This window comes from Oreochromis niloticus, linkage group LG9 (genome assembly GCF_001858045.2).
Source record: "Oreochromis niloticus isolate F11D_XX linkage group LG9, O_niloticus_UMD_NMBU, whole genome shotgun sequence".
Classification (NCBI taxonomy): domain Eukaryota; kingdom Metazoa; phylum Chordata; class Actinopteri; order Cichliformes; family Cichlidae; genus Oreochromis; species Oreochromis niloticus.
Genome location: NC_031974.2, coordinates 21,259,893 through 21,278,639, shown reverse-complemented (window position 1 = coordinate 21,278,639; position 18,747 = coordinate 21,259,893). Strand labels below are relative to the sequence as shown.

At 40.1% G+C, this 18,747-nt stretch overlaps 1 protein-coding gene and 1 long non-coding RNA gene across 3 annotated transcripts; one reads left to right on the top strand and one right to left on the bottom strand.

The window, feature by feature from the left end:
• Positions 1–928: 928 nt before the first annotated feature.
• slc51a (solute carrier family 51 member A) lies at positions 929–17,408 on the bottom strand. Of its 2 annotated transcripts, none has more exons than XM_025910102.1 (8): positions 17,384–17,408; positions 11,854–12,005; positions 11,698–11,771; positions 11,226–11,384; positions 9,200–9,311; positions 4,872–5,018; positions 4,635–4,740; positions 929–3,250 (listed from the first exon to the last, which is right to left on the bottom strand). In XM_025910102.1, the coding sequence occupies exons 1-8, from the start codon at positions 17,391–17,393 to the stop codon at positions 3,105–3,107; spliced, it is 906 nt and encodes a 301-aa protein (XP_025765887.1). In that variant the 5' UTR covers positions 17,394–17,408; the 3' UTR covers positions 929–3,104. The 2 variants fall into 2 exon arrangements, with proteins under 2 accessions (XP_025765887.1, XP_003443629.1); XM_003443581.5 differs by lacking the exon at positions 17,384–17,408 and adding an exon at positions 15,799–16,104.
• LOC112847757 (uncharacterized) lies at positions 9,318–11,370 on the top strand. The gene is made up of 2 exons (XR_003221518.1): positions 9,318–10,774; positions 11,190–11,370. It is a non-coding gene; the product is annotated as an uncharacterized LOC112847757 (long non-coding RNA).
• Positions 17,409–18,747: the final 1,339 nt, after the last annotated feature.

The following is an 18,747-nucleotide window of genomic DNA, read 5'->3' as shown; positions in this document are numbered from 1 at the left end:
CCAAAGCAAATGTCTTTGGACATTTCCTTGTTGAAGGTTGTATGAAGTTCGTATTAAAAAAAATATATTTTTAGGTAAAATGGTTTGTTTTTGTCTTGCAACAGGTTTCCTTTTTTTGTTTTTCCTATTAAAAATGAATAATAACACCGTAAACCAATTCATAAATGAAACACTTTTAGGTGTAGTTGAATGTATCCCTGCGTAGAGGCAAAAGCTTTTAATTTGAAGAGCTGATCTGTAAACATCCGGTGTAATTGATCTCCATTGACGTTTGTGGACAGCACGTACCTTCGAAAACTTCGACTCAACCGCACTTGGTGCAGGCTTGTGGATTCACAGCCGTGATTGGCTCCAAGAGAGGAGCGACAAATTCGACAATGTTATTGGTCAGAGGCTTGTCAGTCAACGTCATTAACGTCTACATACCTGTTTATCTGTTCATGCGCAGTCAGCAGGCAGTAGATGTTAGAAATGGGGGGTACAGAACGTAAGATTGTGGGTGGAGAACAGGTTTGGGCACCATTTTTAACACGATGTAAGCAGATTATGGTTCTTTTAAAACGAAAAAATAAGCCCCTTACTGTTTTTTTTTTGTTTTTACTGCCCCCTAGTGAGACAATATTTTAAAAATCTACAGTGCCCAGAGCAATGACAGTATTGGACCAGAGAACAAACACCACACCGGAGAACTGTTAGAGCATTACCTTTTTAAAATAACCACATGTGAATAGTTAAAGTAGGCCAACATATCATACATACATGCATACATATGTGTATTATATGCATTTAATAATACTCTATTTGAGCACCTATAGTTTTCCAAAAAACAAACAAACAAACAAAAAAACAATCACCTTTTTTAAATTTAATGCTAATTCAACTTTTTAGAAAGACTTTTAAACTGGCCTGTTAGTTATTTCCAATTCTCTTTGTAACCCAGAGAGTCGGAGGATTGCAGGTACGCTGATGTTAAACCGTAAAATGCCAGCATGCAATGAACAAAATTTTTTTAATAATAAATTAATATTAAAATACAGTACTGCACAAAAGTCTAAAGCCACTCCCTATTTCTTTGTATTTTGTTACTAAAGCGATTAATAGGTTTAACGTGTACACTGAAATATAAGCCAATGTACTGGAAGAAGGAGAAGCCCCAAATCATGACAGAGATAGCTGAAGACACTCACTGTTGCCCATCTCGCCAGACCTCTTCCACATATATTGACGACGATTCAAGAGAAAAATATTAAATGTATTTATTGTCATAAAACCTGCCGTCACTAATTTTAAGTCCAGTTTTGATAATCTGAAATATTTAAGTATAGCTTCTTCAGAGCCAAACATCCACCTAGACCATTTCTGTCAACAGCAGATGGCTCAGAAGAAGCATCTCTCAGGTTCTGTGTCAGGTCTTTGACTTTTTTTTTCTTCCTGTTTCTTAAGAACACGACTTTTAAATACTGTTCATTTGCTGTACATAGCCGAAGAATTGGCATATCTATGGGCAGTGTGTCCTAAAAATAGAGAAAACTAGACAAGTGGAGGAAGAAAATACAGTTTTATGCCGGTCATACTTTGTTAAGTTTAACATTTTTTATCGAATCACCTAAAGAAATGCAAACAAATGGTATGTTTTGGGAACTGGCTGCTAGTAACAAAAAGCCTCTTTTCTAAGTTTGTTATGTGTAGATACAACATTGCTTCATGTCTTGAGTTAGTGAGGCGGTAGCTCAAGACTTTTGCACAGTACTCGATACTTCACTCATCTGAACTTTGGTGATTTTTAAAAATATTTGCTTTGCTTTATTTTTCTGTAGTGTTGTTTTCTTGTAACTGAGCACCATTGCGATGACCTCAAGTAGATGAGAATCAGCATCCATCAGCGAGGATTTATGATGCTGTTCCAGCTTTTTTCCTTTATCTGTTTCGCAAGCATAAGGAAATCATGCATTGAAATCTCCAGAGACAAAGGCTTTCTTTCGCTTGTGTACTTCACAAGCCATTATTCAAATGGTATCAAATTAGCCTACATAATTTCTGGTAAATTATGGGAAAATCTCATATTTGTAAAATAAAACATCTCCTAAAACAACCCCCTGATACCACTTAATTAAGAACATGTTTTCTGGCAGTCAGATGTGGTTCTCTGTCTCACTGCAGATTATGTTTTGGAGGAAAACTAAAGGGTTCTTCTGGGGAAAAAAGTGTGTATACAAGCGTTATTACACAAAAAAGATCAGGCGACCTCGAAAATGTGAGAATGTGGTGTCAAATGTAGCACTGAGAGCTCTAGGACAAAACAAGTCCAATGTCTGAGTCTTCAGTAAAGCTGTATTTTAACTCTTCAAGCTATTGCCAGTGCAATAAGTATCCGTTTTTGTGTACAGTACAGTGAACTGTATTCACAGACAGTGATTTCTGGAAGTGTTCCTGAGCCTGTGCAGTGATTTCCATGATGGAATGACACCTGTTTTTAATGCAGTGTCATTTTAAGACCTGAAGATCACATGCATCCATATTGATTTTTGGCCTTGTCACTTGTGCATGGAGATTTCTCCAGGTTCTCTAAATTATTGGATGACATTAGGCACTGTAGATAATGAGATATTGAAAGTCTTTGCAATTTTACATTAAGGAACATTATTCTGATTTTTGATTTTTTTGCAGATTGGCGAACCTCTGCCAATTTTTACTTCTGAGAAACTCTGCCTCTCTAAGATGCTCTTTTTATTCCCAGTGATGTTACTGATCTGTTGCCAGTTAACCTGATACTCTGCAAAATGTTCCTCCAACTGTTTTGTTTTTTATTCCCACTTACTTTCTTTGAAAAAATTGTAGACTTTCAATGAGAGTCAGTCCATTTCCACGGGATGTTCTTATTAATTTCACATGCCTGTACATGACCCGAGTATCCTGTCAATAAAAACTGTGTAGCGGACTCGCAGCCGGTAAGCTTAATGAGCAGCCACACAACCCATTTACATATAACTCATATTTGTTATTTTGAATATATGCAATGTCTTAATCAAATACTTGAAAGAAAATATGAATCAAACATACAAACACACACACACATACATACACACATTAACACAATTTAGTTCTCATGGAGACTGTGTTAAGTCAGTCATCCTGGTGTTTTCATTGGCATCCTGCTCTTCAGGTAAAGGATCGTACTGTCGTCGATAGAGCAGCCGTGTTACCATCGTTATGATGAACATCTCCATGATCAGCAGCTGCTGGCTCATCACTGTGAAGGCAGAATAAGGACACAAACAAGCTTAGCTGTCACAGGGTTACTGGTAAAAAAATAAGGATACTGATGCATGCTAAATATGATACAGTTGGATCCATAAATATTTGGACACAGACTGCTTTTTTCTTCTTTTTTTTTTGGTTCTGTAAATTACCACAATGACCTTTAGATGAAACAACTCAGATGCAGTTGAAGTGCAGAATTTCTGCTTTAATTCAGTGGGGGAACAAAAAGATTGCCTAAAAATGTGAGGAACTAGAGTATTTTTTAACACAATACCTTCATATCAGGGGCTCAAAAGTAATTGTACAAATTAAATAAGTGAAAATAAAGTGTTTGTTTTTAATGGTTTTGCTGGCAATGACAGCCTGATGTCTTGAGCTCATGGACATCACCAGATGCTGGGTTTTCTCCTTTTTAATGCATTGCCAGGTCTTTACTGCAGTGTCTTTCAGTTGCTGTGTGTTTGTGGGTCTTTCTGTCTGAAGTTTAGTCTTTAACAAGTGAAATGCATGCTCAACTGGATTAAGATCAGCTGACTGACTTGGCCATTCAAGAATATTCTACTTATTTGCTTTAATAAACACCTGGGTTGTTTTGGCTGTAAGTTTTGGGTCATTGTCTGTCTGTATTTTTGAAACACCCCCAATCAGTTTTACTGCATTTAACTGGATTTGAGCAAACATTACATCTCTTAACACCTCAGAGTTCATTCGGCTGCTTCTGTCCTGTGTCACATCATCAATAAACACTAGTGCCCCAGTGCCACTGGCAGCCATGCACGCCCAAGCCATCACACTTGCCCCCGCTGTGTATTACAGATGATGTGGTTTGCTTTGGATCATGAGCTGTTCCATGCATTCTCCATACGTTTTTCTTGCCATCATTCTGGTAGAGGTTGATCTTGGTTTCATCTGTCCAAAGAATGTTTTTCCAGAACTGTGCCGGCTTTTTTTTTACATGTTTTCTAGTAAAATCCAGTCTAGCCTTTCTATTCTTGAGGCTTATGAGTGGCTTGCACCTTGCAGTGAACCCTCTGTATTTACTTTCATTCAGTCTTCCCTTTATAGTACACTTGGATATCGATGCGCCTACATCCTGGAGAGTGTTGTTCACTTGGTTGGCTGTTGTGAAGTGATTTCTCTTCACCATAAAACTGACTCTGTGATCATCCTCCACTGTTGTCTTCTCTGGACGCCCAGGTCTTTTTGCATTGTTGAGTTCACTACACATTATGTCCAAGTCCGTTATTTAACTATGATCGAAATATGTTTCAGTAAACACATACAAAAATAAAACTTGTGTCAGTGTCCAAATATATATGGAACTGTAAATATGTGGATGATTGGCCTGACTGGATAGATGGATGTAAACTCACTGTATCCTCTGATCGACGAGGGGAAAGGTGGAGAGCAGGCGATGGTGCCATTCGAGCCCAAGATGTTGATAATAGCTGTCTGCAGCTGGGTAAGAATCAGGAGCAGCTAACGACACAAATGAAAACATACAAGAACTAATTGTAGTTGCAGCTTGTGTTATCCTGGCAAAACAGTCTTTCAAATCTGTTAACAGTCTTTATCCAAAAGTGTGCACATGTGCTTGATCAGTGTCTTACCTGATACATGGCGTATTTCGGGATGATCTTTATTGTTCGCAGGGTGTTCTTCAGGTGTATGAATGTGATGCCAACAGGCCACAAACCTGTGATTGTCAAGACGCCTACAAAACTGTTGATCCATATTGCATCTCCATCAGCGCTTATCTGCAACATACAACACACACACACACACAGAGTGGAGTCAGGCAATGAGGGACCAGAACTGTACAAACTGATGACACACTGTGGAAAAAGATGGCAGGAAATGTATCTGAGAACTTTATATAAAACTGGATATTAAAATCATGTCAGATATCTATTATTCTATTATATCTATTAGATATCTATTAACAAAAAATAGTTGTGCTGCCAAGAATAAGCATTGCTCGAGGTGAACACTAATGACAGCATGCTCATATGGTCACACTGACAGCAAGATGAAGGTTAAAGCAAAATGTTCGCCATGTTAGCTCAGTTGAGTTGACTCAACAGTGTGCAGGACATTATTAAGGCGACTTTGGTGACTTAGAAAAACTACCAACACATCAACAGTAATCATTTCATATATAAAAATGGTCAAAACAGCTTGGCCATTGTCTTTAACATATGAATATGGTGATTTATTTTTTTCATACAAAATTGGAGTTATAATATTGGTTTAACAGTACTGTAAGCAGAGCTTTGTCAGCTGACATGAGAAACTAACAACAAGAATACAGAAATGAAAACAGCTTTAACAGGATTTCAGGGTAGTTTCAATTACATTGTGCTGTCACTGGGCACTTTGTTAGGAATACCAGTTCAACTGGTTATCATGGGAGAGTTTAAATCCATCTTAACGGAACGAGAGAATAATTCTTTTAGTTTGTGTGATTGTTTTTAATGTCGCTCTTACTTCATCTGTTATTGCATATTTTTCACATGTCTGTACAGGATAATGTTTTGTATAAGGACTACTTAAGTGTTCCTTAACACAAATGTTTAATTGGCCAATTACATCGCAACAACTCAACTGCTATTGCACCTAGGCATGTAGACACAGTCAAGATGACCTACTGAAGTTCAACCCAAGCATCAGAGTGAGGAAGAAAGATGATTTGCATGACTTTGAATGTGGCATGGTTGTTGGTGCCAGACACCCTGATCTGAAACTGCTGATCTTCTGGGATTTTCTCACTCTAGGGTTTATAAAGAGTGGTCTGAGGAAAATAATATCTTGCCTGTTCCCTGGGTGAAAATGCCTGGTTGATGCCTAGGTTTTGTAGTGAATTGCTTTGAATGGAAAGAAAGGCATCAGTAATTCAAATGGGCTACAGCAGAAGTGATACTTTTGTAATTCACACAGGCTCACCAAAATTGGACAATAGAAGATTGGAAATATGCTCTTTGGTCTGATAAGTCTCAGTTCTGCTCTGAGATTTGGACAGTAGGGTCAGAATTTGGTATGAAAAACATGAAAGACTGGATTCACCCAGTTCAGGCTGCTGGTGGTGTAATGGTGTGGGAGATGTTTTCATGCCTGACTTTGGGCCCCTTTGTACTAAATTCTACTAAATTGAGCATTGTTTAAACACCACAGCCTACCTGAGTATTGTTGCTGACTGTGTCCATCCCTTTATGACCACAGGGTACCCATCCTGTAATGGCTGCTTTCAGCAAGACAACGCACCATGCCACAAAGCTCAAATCATCTGAAACTGCTTTCTTGGACACAACAATGAGTTTGCTGTCCTCAAACGCCCTCCACAATAAACAGATCTTAATGCAACAGAGCATCTTTGAGATGCAGTGGAATGGTAGATTCATATCATGGACGTGCAGCCAACAAATCTGCAGATGCTAACTGTGATAGAATCATGTGGATATGGGCCAAAATCTCAGAGGAATGTTTCCAGGAGCTTGTTGAGGGCTGTGCCACGAAGAATTAATGCAGTTCTGTAAGAAAAAGGGGGCCCAACAAAGTAGTAGCAAGTGTGCGAGTGTGTGAAGACTCTTGTGGCTAACAACATGTGATTTACTCAGAGTGGAGTTAGCAAAAGTAACTCTAGGTAGAAAATAAATCACTGTCAGACAGGTGGCTGAATCTAGACTTAACTGTAACAGCTTGATTTAAGGGAGCAATCATATGACACAGTGAAACAGATAAGTAACATAGACTATAAAAACTACTGTACTATAAAATGAGGCATGTTAGGCAGATCAGCAATTTTGTTTTCTGTGACTTAGCTTTGAGCCAACTTCAGCTTTTGTGACTGTGCAAACCTCTTCCCTGTACAAACTATGTCTAAACTGAAAAAAGGGACTATTAACCCTCTGCCTCTACAACAGGTCTAGATTACAAATTACAACTGTGGTTCAAGCTGTGTATAAAACGTCCAGAGCAACAGAGTATGTTTTAAAATAATTTTCAATGAAAAAACTAAAGAAGCAAACAAGAAGCTCTCCGAGAGCGCACCCCCCTCAAAGGCTCCGTACTCTCTGGGCAGTATTTACTTTTGGGCAGCATGACAAAGGTGTACTTTCATTACACAAACATTATTTAGAAGTGTGTAATGAATAACATGTATTGATTTTTAAATAACTGGACATGAATAACTTGAGTTTACACACGGCTTAAAAGAATTAAATGAACTATTTTTAATCAGAGGATAGCATTAAGTCTGTTAAAATTCTGGGACACTAATCTGATCGTTTATGTTGTAGTTTTAGCTGCTTTGGTGTTAATGAAATGACAGTAACAGCAGGTGCACTAGAGATGCAACAATGAGACAACCCCCATGACAGGACTGCTTTTACAGATGGAGACCACTGAAAGATTTTTCACTAGATTTTGCATTTGGCTCGGGTCAGTGTCATTGCTGGTAGTATGAGGGTATACCTGGACCCTTCAGAGGTTGCACAGGTAGTCCAAGTCCTCCAGGATACCACATCAGCATGTACCATTGCCAGAAGGTTTGCTATGTTTCAACAGCGTGCTCCTGGAATTTACATGTACATCTCTCCTAAAGTAATTTTACAGGGTCAAAGAAAGTCCTTAACCCATCAGCAGGACTGGTATCTGCTCCTTTCTGCAAAGAGGAGCAGGATGAGCACTGCCAGAGCCCTACAAGATGACCTCCACCAAGCCATTGTCGTAATTGTCTATGACCAAAAATAAGTAGCAGACTTCATGAGGGTGGCCTGGGGACGCAAAGTCCTTTGGGCCCTGCGCTCGCTGCCCAGCGCCATCGAGCCTGATTGAGTTTCCAATAGAATAAGAGAATTGGCAGGTCCATCTCTGTTGCCCTGTGCTTTTCACAGATGAGAGCAGGGTTACCCTGAGCACATGTGACAGATGTGAAAGAGTTTGGAGAAGTTATGGAGAACGTTATGATGCCTGTAACATCGTTCAGCATGATCGGTTTGGCAGTGGGTCAGTGATGGTCTGGTCCAGATTTAGGAAGTAGATTCTCCAGGGCACCATCTTTCATCTCATTAGGAGCATGCCCCAATTTAAAAAAAAAATCTAAACTAGATCTTCAGGCATGTATACAAACTCGTGGGGGCCATTTAGACTACTGAGTACCATATTAAGTTGCTGCTGAAAAATTTGTGGGAAATCTGATGCATATTTTTTTAATGGTGTCTTTGAATTATGTCCTTGGTGGGGTGATAATTTTGATTGCTTCTATTTCTGTTTTAGAAGCCAAATTTTAATGAACTATTAACACAGCCCTGTTCTACACCATATAGGATTCTAGTTGCCCAACAGTCCTTCTTTTCTGTATTTTCTATTTCAAGATGTGCCAGATGTTTTCCGTTAGTGAAAGGTTTGGGCCTGCAGACAGGCCAGTTCAACACCTGGACTTTTTTATTATAAAACCATCCGTTGTAATAGCTCCAGTATGCATCATCTTGCTGAAATATTCAAAGCCTTCCCTGAAAAATACATCTGGATGAGAGTATATGTGTCTCTAAAACCTGTATATGTTTTTCAGCACTGCTGGCGCCTTACCAGATGTGCAAGTTGCCAATTCTACAGGCACTAATGTAACCCCATCCCATCAGGGATGCAGGAATTTGAACTGAACACTGATAACAAGCTGGATGATTCCTCTCCTCTTTAAGCCAGAGAATGTGTCATCTATGTTTTCAAAAAAAAAAAAAAAAAAAAAAAAACCACTTAAATTTTCCAGCCTTTTGTTGCCTCTGCCCAACTTTTTGGAGACGTGTTGCTGCCACCACATTCAAAATGAGCTGATATTTTTACTAATCTTTTTTTTTTCTTTACACAGTGTCCCGACTGCTTCAGAATTGGGTTTGTATTTGGAGAGATAGTTGTTTACATTTCTGTACTTTCAACTCACTTTCTTTATATCATAGTTGCCGTTGGTGTAGAGAACAATGGAAAAGATGGTGAAGGCAGTCTTCAGGACGGCAAACTGGAAGGAGCCAAGTTTGAGCAGGAAGAGAGAGCGTCTGGAGACGAAACAGAGGAAAGCATTTCATTATCTCTGCTGATGACCCGGAATAATCTAACCTCTGATTTACAGTAAAAACTACAAAAAGTTCATTGTGCAGTTCCACTATACCTGCCCTTGAACGTTACTTCAGGATGTCTGGAGCAATACAGAGTGGATCTGGACACATCTCTGTGTGCTGCTGGCATGTCAAGATTTGACTGCTGTTACGCAACCAAAACAACATTGTGCTTCTGAGGTGCATTAGCTTTTTTTTTTTTAACATAAAAACAGGGCACAGTATAAGTAGCTGAGCATGCCCTGGCTTGATTGTCATCATCTTGCAATTCAGAATGAAGGCTTTTTGTTAACTTTGTACATTTGCCTGTCACTGCTTGGCAATAGTGTGGCCTCATTCCAAGAAACTACGTGGGAAGGAGATAATGCTTGTGTGGGCAAATATCTGCCAAGTTCACCCATTTTCTTATTTGGTCATCATCTTTAGGCTTCAATAGGGACACGTTCATAGATAGACTTCTCTAAGGGATGAAGATGCCCCGCAGTCCCACATGAACTGAGACGCCAGGTCAGCTCTGTTCAGACAAAACCACTGTGCGACTCCTGTATCTGATTAAAATGGCCAAATCAGAAAGTCCATTCCAACACATGGTGCCACTTGGCTTTGTTCTGCAAGAGAAGGGGATGATATGACTGTTGTGTAAATGCTGCCCCACCTCGACCGAGTTGAATGACCAACAGTGTAACCTGGATTCTGAGAACCGGACTGAAGCTCTAGTATGAATTCAGTGCTCTACGCAAAGAGGCTCTGTGTTTGTGTAATGTTTGAACGGGGGCGCAAACTACATCAAAGCCACCCGCCATGGTCTGTGCTTCATTAGCATTCTAGGTGGTTGCCATCTGCCTGTCCTGGAGCAATTGCCCAATATCAAAGCATCAGTGGAAACATCCTTGGAAATTGACCACCCTTCGCTGGAACTATTAAATACGGACAGTAAATAAATACTGTCCTTCGCAGGTGAACGCACCATTTCAAGACTATTCTTCCATATATGTAAAACTTCAATAAAATAAGCCTGGAATTCAAGCAAACACGAGAGCTCATGCTTGATTGCACTGGCAAAATTGCTTTCAGGTCTCTCTGACTGCTTTCAGAGAACTTTTGTGGATGTTGACACGCTCCTTTAAAGGCCAAAATTAGCCGTGAGGTTTAATCTAGTTTATTTAATCTGGCATTTATAGCCTCAAATCCCCCTCCACCCCTACCCCATACCTACCAAGGAGGAAAAAATCTACCAAAGAAAAAGGCTCTTTTGCCAAGAATAACGAAAAACCAAGATCGGAAGACGTCCATCATCATCATCAGCTTTAGTGACTATTCTGAAGATATGCATCTGCTGAGTGCTCTCCAGAAGTTAGTCATTTAGCAGGTTTACTCTCATCTTACGCGGCAGTAAACTAAATGTTAAGAGATTTTTACATTTACTTACTTTGATAACTTTTATTTTGCTTAAGTATAATTTCTTGTGAGAACATGATGTGCCTGCAACCTACAGATTAAGGAACAGAAGTTACAAAGTCACACACGCTCAGGCAGAGACAGTTCCAACCTGAAGCTGATATGACAAAAGATACAAGTTCCTCTTGTCTTTTGGATAACAGCTACTCATGCGATAACCATATCTAGAGATGTTTTTCTATTACGTATGCTCCACCTAGAGATGCTGTGTAATCTATTCTCTGCTATAAAATAAAGAACGGACTGAGGCTCTGCGCGACTTGCTTGTGTCTTGCCACGCAGTAAGCTTCGCCCGTGTACACGAAATAAACTGAGTTTGTGTTTCTTATTCTCCTTCCAGGTTTTCCTTTGACACTAAAGCAAAAAAATGAGTGTCTGTGTCACTTGTGGATTTACCGTGTGATGGCCACGTCTGGCAGGCAACAGCAGCAGCAGCAACAAGGCCCCGTGCTGATCTTCAGTTTATATTTTCCTGCACGCTTCAAAAACGCCTCGTCGCCACCCACCTCTTCCACCATCAGGATCAGGAACTTGAACACCACGATGGCAAAGTAACTACGGTGAAAGAAGAGGACGAGAGGTGGGTAAACGGAAACGAGGAACATGGGAATGAGATCTAGGAACGTAGGAAGAATAAGAGAAAGAGGTTTTTGGAGGAGGGCTCAGGAAGAGTAGTAGAAAAGTAAATGACACCTCACACATAACATAACAGCACTCCTGTTTTCAGTTTTTCTGTAGGTTCTGAGGTTCAGGTTTCACTATTATCTTTCACAGCAGGACTCTGCTGGTCAGAGAAACACACAGCACAGTGGGAAATGGAGGATGAGTAAAAGAGAAGGGACGAGTGGGAAAAAAAATAAAAACCCACCAGCCGGAGAACATATCAGTAAACATGGTAGATCTGGGGAACCACATCCCCAGACATGACATGGTGCCAATCGCCTGAAAAAAACGAGACAAGTGTCAATTAAAGATCCAGGTACACGTTTGTGTCATCTTTTTCTTTTCTGCAAACTGTTCTCACCGGTGCTGCTCCATTCACCCAGACGATGAGACTCTTCTTATTGGCAGGTACTTTCTTATAGATGTAGATACATTCCTCTAAGAAGACCAGCAAAGAAACTGTTGCCATGAAGGTCAAGATGCCGTACAGGATGTAGTCAAAGACACCAAACTCTGAAATTAACAAAGGAAAAGGAAAATAAGTTTGTTTTCATCAAATCTGAGGTGATCGATATGATCTTCGATTCTGCTCATGGGTATTGTTGCTGATATATTTTTACCTTTTGCTCAAAATACTACCTACAGCTGAAAATGCCATGTCAAAGTGCTACCCTGATATGGCAACATGAGAAGCTAAGTGCTAGCATGCTGTTTACAGGAAAAAGTCCAATTCAATTCCAATTCAATTTTATTTATATAGCGCCAAATCACAACAAAAGTCGCCTCAAGGCGCTTCATAGGTACAGAGAAAAACCCAACAATCATATGACCACCTATGAGCAAGCACTTTGGCGACAGTGGGAAGGAAAAACTCCCTTTTAACAGGAAGAAACCTCCGGCAGAACCAGGCTCAGGGAGGGGCGGCCATCTGCTGCGACCGGTTGGGGTGAGAGAAGGAAAACAGGATGAAAGGATTAGGTTTGACCCTGTAAACCACAAGAGCCCTCTGATGTCAGAGAGATCCGTCTCCTCCAGCATGTCCCAGAGGTTCTCAGTGGGCCTAAGAGAGACATGATATTTCATGTTCCCTGAATCACTCTTGCACAGTTTGAGCCCAGTGAACTCTGGCTTTGTCTTAATCTAAATATGCCTGTGCCTGTGTGATTCAGTATATTCATATTGTCAACTGAGCTTATTACACCGATGAACCTAGACCCGACCAGCTGAAGCAACCCCAACTCCACTTCACTGCACAGGCTTGTTCGGTAGACACCAGGCATGACAGCTGAAATTGCTTCATCAGCTCTCCTCTGACACTGATGCTCCCATCACTTTAATCTTTATCAGACTACATGATCTTTTCCCATCACTCCAGATGCCAACCTTTATGCTCAGTAGCAAACTAAGGCTTTTTTTTTCAAGCCTCACTGATAAGTGCTTTTCTTAAGGCTCACAGCTGTTTAATCCCAGTCTTTTGAGTTTTCTTCATATTGTATATTGAAATGCTCTCAATTTCACAGTTAAACGTGAGCTTAAATGTGAGCTCTACGGTTGATTTCAGCAATCATATCTTTTTCTAGATGTTTGCTCACTGCTATCTTTCCTAGTTTAAATAGTGTGTCGGAGAGTTAACCCAGTTTTAGTAGTTTCAGCAATCTTGGCTGTTTTCTTTGCTTGACACGGGCCAACATTTTGACTCTTCTGAAAATGATAAACATCTTTTACCGCGACCACAGGATATGCCTTCTGACATGCACGTTGAAGAAATGAGAAGGTACTCAGTGCTGAATTCAGCTGTTGTGAGGTGAATCATATGAATCACTGCAGTAACTGTCCAGTGGAAGGCTCTTATCTGTTTGCTTAGTTAAATCCTGGCAATGGGGGATTTAAGGGGGAAAGTATTTCTAGGTTGATATATTTGTGGGCTTCTGTTAAAATGATTCAACAATCATTTAAATAAACTAAAGCCAAATACTGCCAGACCAAAACAAGCTCCTGTAGCTTTGCCCACTGTTAGGCTGATTGATATTCATCTTTGTGCTAGCAGAACTTACTTTGTAGTCAATAAACTAAAGTGCCATCGAAGACGTAAAATGAAACAGCAGCTTCTCGTAAGCTGGTTAATGATTCTGAAACAAGGTGCCATGCATGTGGGCAGAATTATGCACAATGGAAAGTAACAATGCAGGGCAAAGTGTAAGTTGCGGAAACATCCACAGCAGCTGGAAACCAGCAGCTAGAGAGTCTAATTACGACTGAATTGTTCAAACTGATCTTTCACAGAAAGGACAGCGTGTGATAAGAAATCTGCAATCCGGTTTGTGTCTGAACAAGAATGGGAGGAAGGGCTGAGTAAAAGTTCCAGCATGCTGGTATAATTAAGAGGATTCTCGTAATGTGTGTCATTTCTTCTCTGGTGTTCATGGTTTTGAGCGCACAGCATAGACAAGACACCTTCGTTCATTTGTTTGTTTGTGATGAGGCAGACAGTGACTGAAATCTGGAGCCTATAAATCACTAATTTATTATTATTTTTTTTTAATCAATACTTTATTTGTTTTTCGGCCAAATTCTAGCGATATTTTAAGTGTTCTCTTTGACCACTCAAGCTACCATATGATGAACCAGATATGTATGTGGCACCGTCTGTTTAATTCAGCCAAGTGGTGACGAGGCCACAAGGTTTTACCCTCTCCTGCAGTGGATAATCAATCCTTGATTTTTGGGGCTGTTACTGATTTTTGAGAATTAATTAAAAAAAACAAAAAACCAAAACAAAACATTGCCCACTGGCCAATCATCTGGTTTCATTTCCTAACGTAATATTACACATCTTTGTAGCACATTTGCTGACTGAGACATGCAGTCTGAAGGACATTTATCTCAGCACTACAAATAAATAAAAAAATAAAAATAAAAATAAAAAAAAATCTGAAGCTTCAACAAACAGGATGCAGCAATAATTTAGCGTAAAATCGAAGGTTAATTCATAAAAATAATTTATCATTAAGGAAAATGCGCTTGGTATAAACTGAATATATATGTCAGGTAAATTCAAATGTAACCAGAACCCATTAAATGTAACACTTAACACTGTTCTTATGTAAGCAAACTACATGGAAAATGTACACGTAATTATTTAGTTAGTCAGAAATTTGGGCAAAATATTGTTTATTTCAGTTTGTCTCGTTGCTGATCATGTGCAGCAGTGCGCATGATCCAAAACAGACATTAAAGACAAAATAGTAAACACGTTTTTCAAAAAAAGAAAAAGAAAAGAAAAGAAAAGAAAAGAAAAGAAAAAAAACGCCCTCAGGCCAAATGGAAGCCATCCAGAGAATAAAACTGAAGTGCAAACATGGCTCACACTTTCACGCTCTTATTATTGGGATATTACAATAACAATATTAAATCCACATCTGTAGAACGTTTTAGGGGGAAAACAGTTTACCTTTGTTGTGCGGTTTGTCTATTTGTTCGCAGATGGGTTACAGTAAATGTAAAGCGAAGGAGGGGGAGTCTGTAACTGTACTAAAAGATCACTTACTGTACACTTCAGTGGTGGTGAAAAACCGAGCAGATGTTGGCACACACCTGGCTCTGAGACAGCGTCAAACTGAGCTTACATAGTTAGCTGGGAGGGGGCACGAGCAAGATACCATAAAAATACGTAAATGTTATGGTCTGTGTATTCCAACACAGTATTAATATGTAATTCTCAGCTAAATCTATATTGTGACCCCCCCCCCCCCCCCCCCCCAAAAAAAGTGTAACATTAAAAGCCAAAAAAAGGAAGATTCTCCTAATGAAGGTTAGGAGGGCACAGTGGCCCAGCTGGTGTTCACAGTATGGATTTTTACTGTAAAGAAACAAGTAGCTTTGATTTGACTGCTGCCCTAAAAAAAAAAACTGTTTACAGAGCACAGCTTTTGACAGGATGACACAGAACTGGAACCTTGGTACATTATTTATTTTTGTTTTATTTCATATGTCTGAAAAATCCTCACTTCAAAGTAGTTGACCATCGTGCTGTAAAAGGGCAGCAACATAGCACAACTTCAGTCTCTCATTCCCCAGTGTGCTTCAAAGACTTGCAGGAATCCCATTAAGTCCTAATGAAGTACAACCAGCAGTTTAGTTTCTCTGCTCCGCCACCGTTACCAGGGTTCTGGCTCTGTGACCCAGTGGTACACAAAAACCCTCCCACCAATTAAAATTCCCGTGGATCTGCTGGTGCTGCTCGTAGGGAGCTTTTGGGGAACCGTGAAAACGGGCAAATCTGCCGTGCGGAACCCGCTTTACTCACTGCTGATGACAACCATGGCGAAAGGAGCCTCCTCCGTTTGACATATCGGGTCAGAGATAGGGAAGGATCTATTGCTCATGTTGGCTCCCGTCGGTGCCGTCTCGGTCCCCTTTCCATCCATGGACGCTCGATGCGTAAAAGTCCGAAGTGGCTTCTCCTGAGAGCGTCCTCAAACTTTTTAAAAGGGCATATCTGCTTCTCAGATACCCTGAAACACTCAGTCAGTGCAACTGGACCCCGCCTCCTTTGAATAGACAAGGGTGAGCTGTCGGCATCTGACGGGGAACCTACGCACAAAGGATGACTTTAAAGTAGTCCCAGACTCTTACCTCCTTTGAATTGGTGCAATATTGATTTCCTCACAGTTTAGATGACACTGAGCTGATGAAAACGCGTGAGTCATGTTTGTGCCACTCGTTAGAATCAGGTGGCAGTCTGTTAACATATTCTGATTTGGATAGTGGTAATTTATGACCCCACCGTGGCTTTTGTAAATGCTGCTCACTTTAGACTTGTCCTGCGGCCGTTCTCCTCTCCTGTTCATTATGGCACACTTACATATATAAGGTGGAATCTGATAGAGGGTTAGCTAGATTTCTTACTTCACTGTTACTGTCAACTCTTCTCAGATGAGGATTTGAGCTAAGTGGGAACATCTTTTATAATTTACTGGAAAACAGTACCAAGGCAGTGGAGTTTAGGACGGAGGAGGAGGGGCAGTTTGACAACAACAGGGCTGCGTGTGTATGTGATTTGGGGTGGTGTCGGTGGTGGTGGTGGATTTCTTTGGGATTTCTTTGGACTTGAGCACCTACAAAGCACACACATCTTTCTGCTTTCACTTTTTTTTTTGCAATACTTTTGAGCAGCACTCAAAAGGCTGTTAAGTATTTGACACCACCCAGGTGGGTTTACAGCGTCTGAACAGAACCAAAATAGGACGCCTCACTGGATATCTGAGAACATGCTCTGTACCTGTTTTGTTTGTTTATTTCTTTTTGTTTTTTTGGTTCAGGTAAACCTTGTCTCTTCGCGAGGTTGGATCCTTTATTTTCGTTTACACCAAGATTAAACCCCTTTATCCTTGAGTTGCATGTACAGACGTGTCACAGGAATGATTAACAGAGATGGCTGAGGGGCACAAAAACAGGGATGCATCTCACATCAGATGATTTACACAAGTACACATCCTTCACTGTGCAAAAAAGGGATGATATAACACATCATTTTCTGACCTAATACGAACACTGACTCATTTTAACCAAGCCTGTGCAACTCTCTTGGCTCTCAAGGTTCACCTTGGTTGCTACAGACTGACTCTTTAGAACTGATTTGCCCTGACTAGCCTGCATTTGGGTAATTGATTGAAAACTTCAACACTCTACAGCCTTAAGCCCTGACACAGTTTTACCCTGAACAGGTTTGAACAGGTCTCTCTTCACAGCTGCAATCCTGTTACAGCCAGTGATTCACAAAATAAGCGAAAAATTACTGATTTGAGCAATTTCGCGTCTAGAAGCCAGAAATTTTGTTCATTTGGGTTCAACCTTAAATTTAGCTGATAAATTTAAAATAAAACTGTTACCTGGTTGCATCTAATTTCCTGCTGGTTGGCTTTGTTTGTAGAGCCTGATGTCACCATCCAGTCAACACCATCACTATTTAATGCCTTTCCCTTTAATGGATAAGCCACACAGTGGTCTTCAGTGAAACTGTGGCTGCCTTTGCTTTGCGTACCCTTTTCCCCCCTCTTTTACAAGCAAATACTGTTTTCTTTCTCTGGAAAAGTGACTCAGAGTTTATTATCTTAGGTGGCTCAACATTAGCTCAAACACTCAGATTACAGAGGAGAGTAGAAAACGGGCAAATACCAAAAGTTCTTCTGTTTTTATTGTGTTGAAATTCTTTCTTTTCCTCTTTTTTTGAACTGTTTGGATTGTGTTTATGTTTTTTCTTTTTTATTAAATTTGCTCCAGTAGCTGCTTAAACGGACCCGTGGAACAGATGTGACACACGCTCTTCTGTCTTCGTGTGCCAACGCTTTGATTTGCAGACAAGCACAGCGAGCAATTTTACAGAGAAAGTGACCGTGAAAGACAAGAGGATGAGCAAACAACAACCTCAGCACCAGAGGTGAAGGGCCTGGGTGTCACAGAGATAGCAAAGGTCAATGCTCAACAGGGTTCCTGAATCTAAGTCCACAATGAGTGTTTACTCTTTCTAATCACTTCTGACAGCACATGGCTAAACACAGCTACTCATTCAATGTGCACACTGTTACTGTAGCTTGGATAGAAAAACTTAGAACCTTTTTATTGTCATTGTACAGTTGCTTGCACAGTGAAATTAGGTAGCAAGACCACAAAGGTGCAAAAGTACAGAAATCAATATACACAGAAGAAAAGCAACATAAGTACAACAACATAAGTACACTATATACATGCATAGTGCATGTTTCTTTGCAGATGCTGGGGTGTGTTTCCAGAAAAGATGTTTTGCAAGCACTGCTTACCTGATGATCACAGCTGGTGCGACAAGACATCCAATTTCACAACTAATTTTCACCATCAAAGTGTTAAAACTACTATGAGGAGATGATACTGAGTATATAAACTGTATTATCCATGTTTGCTTTATCATCTATCTGCTTTACACCAGTCTGCCTGTGTTTGTACATTGTACCTGTTTGTACCTGTTTTGCTGTAGCTTCACTGGAGATCAGTTCCAGTGGTTCTAATCTAACTGCAGCATTCTCTTGTAATCTAAAGCTAAAGCTGCTGTTTGGAATGTGGCCCATTTTGAGTAACACTGCAAATAAAAATGTCACGTTTAATAATCTCCTTATTTGAATTTGTTAAAGGGTAACTCTGCTGGGTTTTACACACTAGTGCATACACTTGTTATGGGCATTGATGTCATGCTAATTTTGGCTCTTGCTTTCTTTGAATT

What these genes read in the sequence shown, in the direction of transcription:
- slc51a (XM_003443581.5), bottom strand. Translation starts at nt 15,919, where the DNA reads ATGGATGGAAAGGGGACCGAGACGGCACCGACGGGAGCCAACATGAGC. An exon ending in ACTGATATGTTCTCCGGCTG is followed by an intron (nt 11,385 to 11,697) that starts GTGGGTTTTTAT and finishes CTTTCACCGTAG; the next exon opens with TTACTTTGCCATCGTGGTGT. An exon ending in CCAGACGTGGCCATCACACG is followed by an intron (nt 9,312 to 11,225) that starts GTAAATCCACAA and finishes TTTCGTCTCCAG; the next exon opens with ACGCTCTCTCTTCCTGCTCA.